The 11,656-nt window shown below is 47.0% G+C and overlaps 1 protein-coding gene across 1 annotated transcript in view; it reads left to right on the top strand.

Annotated features, from left to right (window-relative positions):
• ARHGAP31 (Rho GTPase activating protein 31) overlaps positions 1–11,656 on the top strand; it is a 75,038-nt gene that overhangs the window by 31,877 nt on the left and 31,505 nt on the right. Inside the window, exon 3 of the mRNA XM_018570280.1 lies at positions 4,793–4,875. Within this exon, the coding sequence (XP_018425782.1) occupies positions 4,793–4,875 (83 nt within the window). The remainder of the gene's footprint in view (positions 1–4,792; positions 4,876–11,656) is intronic.

The following is an 11,656-nucleotide window of genomic DNA, read 5'->3' as shown; positions in this document are numbered from 1 at the left end:
ATCACAGCCAATGCAAGTGTATGGATGTGATGACATCATGGGTCCTAACACCTCCACTATTGGTCTAGCAGCCAAGCAGGACCAGGGATCGGTTAAGTGTATCTTTTTTATTTTAGACCCTAGGCAAAAAAGAGCACTTAACCCTTGTAGGGCCGGGGTGGCCCCACTGCAAAGGTTTATTTTGGACATTCCCAGAGTTCTCCTTTAAGTCAATATGCTGCCCTGATGTCACAACAACAAATGGAAAATGGTACAATGAGAAGAATTCCAAGTGCTTTAATGGGGATGTAGACCTTAAGTGAATGACATTTAGTTTGCTAAACGGCTGGGTATCATAGACAATTGCTCACAGACATAGCAGCTCTACCCCCACCTGTCCAAATACAGAGGACAGAGGCCTCGATTGGGGCTCCCATCCAGGATATAAGTATTTATTTCCTATGCTCCTCAGCTCCATCTAATGGCCATAATGCAGTATTACACCACAAAACATTCATCCTGAAAAGAAAATATATTCGGAACATTCGTTTTTTTAATTATTCACGCAAAACCAATGTTCACAAATATTTTGCAGGGAAATAGTTTATAAATAGACCCCATAGATCTGCCTGACTAACTTGCTAACTTTTTATGAGGGGGTAAGCAGAGATATGGATGGAGGGAAGCCGGTAGATGTGGTATACCTGGATTTCTCAAAGGCATTTGATACGGTACCACACAAGCGCTTACTTCACAAGCTGAGGGCTATGGGCATAGATGAGGTGGTGTGTACGTGGATAGAGAACTGGCTACGGGAACGTGTCCAGAGGGTATCTGTAAATGGCACCTTTTCGGGCTGGGCTAGTGTAATGAGCGGTGTTCCTCAAGGATCTGTGCTGGGTCCGATACTGTTCAACCTATTAATTAATGACATCGGGGAGGGAATAAATAGCCATGTTTCCGTGTTTGCAGACGATACAAAAATAGGGAGGGTACTAGAAACGGATCATGACAATATAACATTACAGGAAGACCTGGATAAAATAGGGGGAGGGGCATTAATGTGGCAGATGAGGTTTAATGTCGATAAATGCAAAGTAATGCACTTTGGACATAAAAATAAACAAATGGGTTATATAATTATGGGTATGCCGCTAGGGAAGTCAGAAATAGAAAAAGATTTGGGGGTCATTGTAGACCACAAACTGAATGGTAGCTTGCAGTGCCAAGCTGCGGTAAGCCGGGGTCCCCTTTCCTGTACCTCCTCCCAACTCCTTTTACCTGCTGCTGCTGTGGCCTGACCTCCTCCACCCCCTCCCCTGTCACCTCTGCCATGCCACCCCTGGTACAGCTGATACTCATGTAAGAGGCCCCCCAGGTTGCCTAGACCCCTCACATGGATACCGGCCATACACACACTTCTCCTCTCCCGCCGCCTGTTACTAGGGACGCAGCCGGGAAAGGAGGTGAGTTACAGGACCCGCCCCCTTGCTGAGAAGCCCGTCGGCAGTGCGGTTCCCCGGGACCCTGCACTGCTGCATATTCCACTAGGGGGTGGCCCAGGACCGGACCTCACTGGGCCCCCCCACAGCCTCAGTCCTCGAGGCCCCTGTTGTAGTTCCCAGTAGAAAGGTATCATGGCACACTCACAAGTCAGCATGTAAAAAAACTTGTCTCACCACTAAGGTTAATAACAGAGGTTTGGATACACGTCTTCTGCAGAAATTGTGAAAGCCGCACAGCCGCGCCAAGGCACCTCTTATAGTGCGCTCCTAACTCTAAACTATGAGAGTCTCCAAACCTCTGTTATTAACCTTTAGTGGTGAGACAAGTTTTTTTACATGCTGGCTTGTGAGTGTGCCATGATACCTTTCTACTGTTTACTGTTCAAAGCCCATTTCGTGTGCACCTTACTGTATAGCTGGTGACAAATTGTTGAGTGCGTTTGTCATTTGTTTTGCTTCCCTGTTGTAGTTCCGCCCCTGGACAGGGAGCGGCAGCAGAGGGATGAAAGAGCCACATGCGGCTCCGGAGCCGCAGGTTGCTGACCCCTGCCATAGATGGACAGGCATTGAGAAATGCAAAAAGAACAGTGAAGCACATAATATCAGGAACTTTGCCAATCAGGGTGGGGCTTTTTATTCTTTTGGGAAGTTATCCAGGATTGTTGGCAAGTGTTCGGCAAATGTGAGCTCTGGGCCAAAAGTTTTATCAGTAATAAAGCAAGCGGTTTATCACAAGTTTATGTTCAGCCAGAATATTCTGATTAGTATTGCTGGTACAACGTGTCTCCCGCTCCCTCCTAAATTATGTTTTTTTTTTTCTTGTCTGCCTATGATGGAATATTATCACAATCAAACCGGCCGAAGATAAATTTGTACCCTTAATGGTTTCTGCTGGCGTATGATTTATGAGCTCATAATGAGACTATTAACACTCTAGTTAACCCGAATAAATGTTAAATATATCAAAACAGCTTTTAATTCACCTGCAGAAGTTGTGGAATCATTTCTTTTCCTCTAGTTTGCAAAACTCACACGGAGATGCCACGTAGATGCAAGCTGACTTGTAGACATGTGCGATTCGTTTTATTCCGAATAAACATTTTCCGAAATTCGGACATTCGGACACATCCGAATCTCTGAATCCCAATCATCTCCAAAATACGCCCCTTGCCCATCACCAATGAAACCACAAAGCTGCTTATCCACTCCCTTGTTATCTCTCGTCTCGACTACTGTAACTCCCTCCTCATTGGCTTACCTCTACACAGGCTCCTCCCCCCTTCAGTCTATCATAAATGCTGCTGCCAGACTTATCCACCTAACCAACCGCTCAGTGTCTGCATCCCCCCTCTGCCTATCCCTGCACTGGCTTCCAATTACCCAAAGGGTAAAATTCAAAATATTAACAGCGACCTACAAAGCCATCCACAACTCTGCCCCCGGCTATATCTCAAACCTTGTCTCCAAGTATCACCCTAAACGGTCCCTCCGCTCCTCCCAAGACCTCCTGCTCTCTAGCTCCCTCGTCAACTCCTCCCATGCTCGCCTCCAGGACTTCACCAGAGTCTTCCCCGTTCTGTGGAACTCATTCCCCCAACCTGTCCGCCTATCTCCTACTGTGTCTACCTTTAGGCGTTCCCTTAAGACTCATCTCTTCAGGGAAGCTTATCCAACCTAACCACTAACATATAAATCTCTGAAACAATTCATCCCCACACAGCTACCTCCTCATGTATCACTTCCCCCTCCCTTTTTAGATTGTAAGCCCTCAGGGGCAGGGCCCTCCTTACCATCTTGTCTTGAATTGTATTGTGATTGTCATGTCTTCCTTATATTGTAAAGCGCTGCGCAAACTGTTGGCGCGATATAAATCCTGTATAATAATAATAATATGTAACTTAAAATCAGTCTTCAATGAGTGCCTGCTTTGCAAGCTGACTAGTAGACATGTGAGATTTGTTTTGTTCCGAACATTTTCCGAAACTCGGACATTCAAACACATCCGAATCTCTGAATCCCAATGCATCTGAATGTGTGCGAATCCGAATTTCCGTTTCTGAATTTCGGATCCCGTCTGAATTTCATTCGAAAACTAAACTGAATGTGACTGTGACTCTTCTGGTCAATCAGATGTGTTTTTCGGTTTAATGCATCCGAATGGGTCTGAACACGAGTTTTCGTTACGGCAACATGGCAACCATATACAGTATATACAATACTAAAGCTGAGGCTCCCAGACCTGAATGGCATTCAGGATACGAATTTCCGAATGGCGTTTGGGAGCTCCTGAGTGCCATTCGGGTCTGGGAGCCTCAGCTTTAGTAATATATGTATATGGCTCCCAGACCCGAATGGCATTCAGGAGCTCTGGAATGCAATTCGGAAATTCGGATACCGAATGCCATTCGGGTCTAGGAGATTGGCCAGATGGCCATTAGGGTCTGGGAGCCATATACATACTATATATTACTAAAGCTGAGGCTCCCAGACCCGAATGGCATTCAGGAGCTCCCCAATGCAATTTGGAAATTCGGATCCCGAATGCCATTCGGGTCTAGGAGATTCAGCTTTAGTATTAATATCTGTATATGGTTTTATGTGGTAGTCGTAACAAATATTCGTTTGTAAATTTATCTGAAACTAACGGAAATTGAATTTCAGACCCGAATCCCGAAATAACGAAATATCCAAACCGAATTTTTCTGCAGCTTACATGTCTACTGGCTAGGTTCAAGAGAAGGTGCTTAGATGTCCAGGTTGGGTGTCACTATTGTAGCCCAAAGACAAAGGGGATGGGGTAGTGACACCAAAGCTGCAGAGATACAGTTATTGGCGCCTTCTTTGGACTATGTAGTCATAAAGTACAGCAGAGGTGGTGTCTATAGATGGATTACTTTGCAGAAATTTGGCAAAAGCATTTCCTATATACAGTATGTGTTCATTCAGCTGTTTGGCTTTTTGCTTTTGAACAGGGGAACTCTTGTAATGGAGGTTTTGTATTAATGAAATAAAAGACTTTTGGTGTAGTCCTTATGATCTGAATGGCGACAGGTTATTTTATTCCAGTGAAAGCTTCATTTCCCTTAATGGCTACAAGTTTTGTCCCAGTAGAATCTATGAAAAATTTTGAATGCCCTGATTGGGTAATGATCTGGTCTTTTGGTCATGCCCTGATTGGTTACATCTGTTCCGGTCATCTGATTACTGATTGGTGTATTTGACTACTTGGCGCGAGTAAAGCAAACAAACCTTGAATACTATGCGTCCGGAATTCAGTAATTGCAATTGTATCTCATTTGTCTCTCCAGGACGCGGTATCATGCCCGTTGGAAGGAGAACAGTTATCGCGGATCCAAAATGTCATCCAGGAGCTTCCTCCGTCACACTACAGGTAAGAGAGCAAGGGGCTACAGATAAGGGGGTCCCGGGGCATTCTACAGGGATATGGGAGAATTTTGTTCAAAGTGTGGCCTGGCAGTTGGAAACACAAATAGAATTCTGGGGTGTTGAAACAATTACCGCAGAAGCAGGAATAGTTTGGATTGGCCAGTGGCACGACAGTTCGATGGTACACAACGTGAGCTCCTTTTTTCTCAGCTCTATACTTCATCGTCTTAAAAGGTTTAAAAAAAAAAAAAAAACACTTCTTATATTCGGCCTGCCTGTCATTCTACTACTATTATCGGAGGTAATTGGAATGCCTGGATCTTATTTATATTCTGGTGATAGGAGGGCGAACGTTTTGGCGCACAATAGTTACCTCGCAGCAATGGTGCAGCTAGCCCTAGCCACATAAAATAAAAATCAATACGCACCGAAAAAAAAAAAAAAGCCTAAAATTCCACCCCTCTGACACAAAAACTTTGGGAAAATGAATGGGACATAATTGAGGTATGTCTCTCCTCTAGGTTCTCCTTAAAACAGCCATTAAAGGAGAACTATGGGGTTAAGTCTTTTCCCTATAGTTCTCCTTAGGGTAACGGGAGGACACAAACTAGCATCCTCCCGTCACCCTAAGCTCAGTGTACCGCGAGCTACGGAGACGCCGCAGCTGAAGCGGATCCCGGCAATTGTGCCGGGATCCGCCCAGCTGCATGACTGACAGCTGGCTCCCCCCCCCCCCCCTCATAGTTCTCCTTTAATGGGGCATAATTGAGGTATGTCTCTCCTCTCTGCCACCAGGTTCTTCATCGCTTAAAACAGCCATTAGGGGTGCAAGGGATGCAAGAACCTAGAGGTGGAGAGGAGAGACATACCTCAATTAATTCTCAGCCCTGTCTGTCGACACTCGCCATGCTTGTCCTGGGCACGCAGGAGGGAGCCCAGAATACATGGTGGCGAAGGGGATGAGGCATTAGAGCGGGGGGCAGTAGCACCTGTGGGGGTGTAGATTAAAAGTGATCGGGTGGCTGCAATCTGACAGTCGGCTTGAGGAGTGTAAAAACACTCAGCGAGAAGCCTGTTTACAGCCCCTGCGGCCGCGGATGTAGTACATGCGTCTGTGCCAGCGAAAGGGTTAAATATCAATTAAATACAAATACACATAAAATTGAGAAAGAACACAAAATGAAATAAAGTAAACTCCTCCTATATACAAATAAAAACAATTGTGTAGCAATTCTACGACGCAGAATCTGTGTAATCTGTGTATCTAATTAATTGTGAAAACTCGATACATTACTTTAAGTCCGTTCCAGGACGTGACCGGCTCCCTTTAAGCAGGACGTGTTTTTCTAGCCGGCCGCTGTGCCCGTCCTAGCGGCATGGTCGGCTTGCTTAGGAGCGCAGCTGTGTAAGCAGAGCCATGTCTGTTAATGTTTGTTAAAGTTGTAACATTCTGTCTGGCGGATTCCAGTAAACATCGCAGCAGTGGTGGCGTGGGCCTGAGAAGTGTCTGAGTCTGCCTGCTGGGATCTCCTACTTAAAGCTGAACTCCGGCCTTCCCTTCCAGCTTGCACAGCTGTACCGGCTCCTCTCCTGGACTGCAATGGCTTCTTCTGATGTCACTGCACACTGGGAGCTCCTCACAATGTGCATTAGAAGCTGCAGCAAGTCAGATAGAGCCCGCCTCATTTCCTGGCTGGAGGGTGTCTAGCATCATCTGGCACTTTTTACCCCAGCCTGGTCCGCCCCTTTCATTTATTGGATTTCAGTTTTGTCAATCATGGAGGTTCAGCATCACATCGGTGTTACCTAGGGCGGTCTGCATGCAAATACACTCGCCCACTCCTCCAGACTGACATCCACCCATCAAGCCATTTTAATATATGCATAACTCCTCCCAGGAGCCAGCCTACTGCTTGCATGAGAAGCACAGAGACCCAGTTATGATGTCACTATAATGGTATATGCATAACTCCTCCCAGGAACCAGCCTACTGCTTACATGAGGGGCACAGAGACCCAGTAATAATGTCACTATAATAATATATGCATAACTCCTCCCAGGAACCAGCCTACTGCTTACATGAGGGGCACAGAGACCCAGTAATGATGTCACTATAATGGCAGAGGTAGCCAAACTCCGGCCCTCCAGCTGTGGTGAAACTACAAATCCCATGATGCATCTCTCTCCAGGAGTTATGTCTGTGGCTGTGAGAATCTTGCAATGCCTTATGGGATTTGTAGTTCCACCACAGCTGGAGGGCTGGAGTTTGGCTACCCCTGCTATTATGGTATGTACCAAACTCCTCCCATGATCCACCCAACTGCTTGCATCAGGGCTGAGGGCTCTTAAAAGGAATACTGAGGCAGGGTGCTGGGATGCTTTCAGGAAGCTATGTACAGCACCCTGTCGGCCCCTCCACCCACCAGCCATGATCTGCCTGCATTGTTAAGAGAAGTACAGGGACCACGTGTAGGGTTGCCACCTATCCAGGATTCACCTGGACAGTTCGGGTTTTGAATGCTGTGTCCGGGTTTCATGGCAGCAGAAACCCGGACACAAGATGTCAGGCAGACAGGGGCAACCAAAATTGAGATAGGGGCTACTGGCCTCCCCACTGAAAATAGTCTCAACTGTGATATTTACATATGAATAAGCCGCAGCTCATTCTCCCAAAAACATTTCTGTGCATCACTAGAGTGTTCGGGTTTCGATGGAAGAAGAGGTGGCAACCCTAACCGCGTGATGACATCACTGGGTCCTAAATAAGGTTTATAATGAGAATGTAAAGGTTTTATTTAAAAACATAATTATCATGTTGATGAGAGAGGAAAGGAGGAAGCGGAGAATGCAAAATATCAGCAGATTAAAGTGAAAGTAAAGTGAGCTTTCCAATGAGAGATCGAGAAGTGGTGAAAGGACATATGACACAGGGGGAAAATGCAGGGCCTGGTATTCCTGACCTTCTTTTGGAAATCCAAGTTGCCTGGCTATCATGCTGGTCCCTTGGCTTCTTAACTTTGTAAGTCACCTACCCAGAGCAAGCAAGCAGCAAGTCAGATTTTCTGGCAGGCTTCTCCCTGTGGAGGGGGAAGCATCGCCTGCCTATGTAATGAACACCGGTGGCTGTCTGTACACACGTGATCGAAAGTCAACAAAGTTTATTAGGAACAATAACAATCACTGAAAGGATGATTTGTATCAATCTGATCCTCTGCACATCAAAGACACGGGGAAATGGCTTTTGTTTCCCGTTCCCATCTGCGGCAGCTGTATGTGTTTATCTGTTCCCGAGCCGTGTTGCGCAATAAACCGCAGACCTCGGATCACACTGTGACTCATCCTGTCCTCATTCACTGTTACAATCATCCCGAGGTTTCAGGAAATCACATCTTCGTTATCAGATGATGTCGTTTTTTTTAGGGCCCAGAGTGGCCCTCGAACCGATGTCATCATTGAAGGATGGTTTCATATTTAGGGATGGCTTGTCTATAATCATCCAGCGCCGAATTTAGACCTTCTGGGCATACACTATATGACATGGATCACTAAATGGCAGACTGCGGTCTGGGAGCAAACTGAGTGGCATATCTGCCCTGACCATGATCACACCCCTGCGCAAGTTATTGCTGGCTGACAATGGATGCCATAACCCAGTCATTGGTTGCCAGGACCTCCAGCATCCTAACAACCAATGAAGTCAGATGTTCCCCTCCTCTGCAGTCATTGGTTGCTAGGGCCACCAGCTTCTTAACAACCAGTGATGTCTCTCCCTCCTCTGTAGTCATTGATTGCTAGGACCACCAGCATCCTAACAACCAATGATGTCAGGTTTCTCCCTCCTCTGTAGTCATTGGTTGCTAGGACCACCAGCATCCTAACAACCAATGATGTCAGGTTTCTCCCTCCTCTGTAGTCATTGGTTGCTAGGACCACCAGCATCCTAACAACCAATGATGTCAGGTTTCTCCCTCCTCTGTAGTCATTGGTTGCTAGGACCACCAGCATCCTAACAACTAATAGCGTCAGGTGTCCCTCTCCTCTGCAGTCATTAGTTGCTGGGGCTGTGTTGTGTTATACTATACAAGGTGCGCTGGGGTGCCTTTTAAGAATGAATCCACTATCCAATTCCTGCCCCCTTTACAAGCTGGCCCACCACCAGCACCGATTGGTCTATTTCCAGCGTCTCTCCCACTCCCCTTCCCGATTTTTTTGTTTGGTGAAAAGCGATTCCGTTTTATTGAAACGTCTCAGATTCTGCTGCTTGAGGCGAGATCGCCCCCTCGCCGCTCGCAGAAAGTACATTCTGTCAGGGAAAGTTTTCGGGCCCGCTGCGGGGACAATTGATATGTCACACATACATCCTGTGTGGGAGCTCAGTTCACGGGTTCCAGCGCTGGCACAATGCGCCGCGTGCGGCTCGCCGGAGTTCTGGTTCTGCAATAAAAATGCTCCCACACAGAACATTAGAGTAAAAATAACAATTATGACTGAGGTGGAGGAGCGACTTGCTTACTGTCGTCTTAGCAACGCAAATAAGCAAAAGAAGAACTTTTCAAAAGGAAATAACATTTTATCTCGGCGGCATATGGAGCCGCCGCGGCCGCACTTTGTTAGCGGTCATCTCAGCAGACCAAATTACCCAAATCAGAGGTGACTTCTAATTGCAGTCTCATATGGCTGACTGAGGAGAAGCAAAACTTCAAGGGCAAACTGAAGCCAAAACTTTTTCTATTAGTTGTAGAGAGAGTAAAGGAGGGTTATCACCTCTGTCAGCTGGGTTTTGTTTTGGCCTTTAAAGGAGAACTATGGGGTTAAGGCTTTCCCCCATAGTTCTCCTTAGGGTAACGGGAGGACACAAACCAGCGTCCTCCCGTCACCCTAGGCTCAGTATATCGCGAGCTGTAGCTCGCGGTATACTGAGACGCCGCAGCTGAAGCGGATCCTGACAATTGAGCCGGGATCAGCCCAGCTGCGTGACTGACAGCTGGCTCTGCCTATCTAGAGGCAGAGCCAGCTGTACCCGCCCCCTCCCCCGTCCGTTCCGCCAGTCAGCGCTGGCGGATCGGAGCGGGGAGGGGGGAATCCAGCCCCTCCCCTGTCACGGCAGAGAGCCGTGACAGGATCGAGAGGTGAGCGAACGCCGGTATGTGTTCGCTCACCTCCCGATCTACTGAGCCCACCTGTGACAGTCTCATTGTCACAGGTCGGCTAGAACTATGAGGTGAGTGAAAAGCACGCACCCCATAGTTCTCCTTTAATGAGAGACTGCCATGAAACCCGGACACAATATTCAAAACCCGGACTGTCCGGGGGAATCCTGTACCGGTGGCAACCATAGGCTTAAGTACTCAAGGCCCAAGGCTCTCTCCAGTATGAACACATGGTAAAAAGCCTAGGCATTTGGTCCTGTGACCGCTTCAGAAGGAAAAGATTGGCCAATCAAAGCTCTTCTCCTCCGTGCCAACCGAGATCATATGACCAGAAGGCAAGGCATTTAGTCATATGACCATCACTGGAGGGAGCCTAGAGTATTTTCTCCATGAAATGTATATTAGCTCGTCTGTTTGTTTTCGTTCACACTATAGGATTGCATTGATGCACATGTTGCCACGCTCTCTACTGCAACATGCAGGGTACATACATGCATTGGTGCAATGCGGTGCCATTCATTCTTCTTTCTATGCAGGCCCCCTAAATGTCTAGATAGCTATAATGTGGACATTTTCAGCCTCCGGTGTTAGCGCAGAGCCCCCGGATGGTGGATTTAGCTGTTATATTTCCAGAGTCTGAGTCGTTAAGAATATGGATGGGGTGACAACGCGGTACAAGAGTCGCCGCAATACTGACACACTGCACCTTATATAGAGCTCCTGAGATATTCCGAGTATTCCTTCCACTGCTGTAATGCCGATGTGAAGAATTCCAGGTACTCTCATCCGGGGCAGGATAAATATTTATAAGTGCGCTCGGCGTCTTCTCCGGATCCAGATCTTGCTCGGGCAGCGCCGCATCCTGGAGGAAAAGCCATTTTGTAAAGCCGGGTGTAAATCTTGTTGTATAAATGAGGTGATTTATATACAATGAGCAGATGTATGCACTAGTCTTCCCGGGGGCTGGTTCGTACGAGAGGCCCATGCGTGTGTTTAAGCGCTGAGATTCCATAATGGAAACCTTACTGGGTTACAGTCAACGGATATAATGAGAAATATTGTATTTTGGTTACTGTAGGGGGTTAAATTGTATCTAAAACCAAAAATAGATATATTGAAGCTTACCAGTCCTAAGATATGGTGGCTGTGTTAGTTTTCTTTTTTCAGGCTTTTTCCCTTTATGTTCACTGGTTGATCCTGCCAATAACATACTTCCTGTCCTAGAATGACAACACCTACTCACTGTAATGCATGGAGGAGCAACGTTGCCACCCTAGGCTGACCACCTGATTTGGACTACAAACATCTCACCCTTCTTCCTATCTCCATTACATAGAGGGGAGCGAATACCACATTTCCTGTCCCTTCGTGTCTACACTGATGTATATGGGGGGGGGGGGGGCCACGCAGGGGAGAATATTTTAATGAGGCTGTTGCCTTAGGTGGCATCTCTTTTGGTCATGTGCGGCGGCAGGCAGAGAGGCATGGCCGCTCTGCTGTACAACGTTTGATATGTGCTTGCCGTCCACTTTCCAGCCAGACTGTCCCAGGCTGCTAAGTGCTGGGCGGAGATATGAAGGCCATACACATCTCCTCACCCAACTCTTAGCAATCTAAACGCTTGGCCAGCGTCCC

Source organism: Nanorana parkeri, unplaced genomic scaffold, assembly GCF_000935625.1.
Source record: "Nanorana parkeri isolate BGI_ZX_2015 unplaced genomic scaffold, ASM93562v1 scaffold1495, whole genome shotgun sequence".
NCBI lineage: Eukaryota > Metazoa > Chordata > Amphibia > Anura > Dicroglossidae > Nanorana > Nanorana parkeri.
The sequence above is the reverse complement of the archived record's forward strand: the minus strand, read 5'-3'. Positions and strand labels throughout refer to the sequence as shown.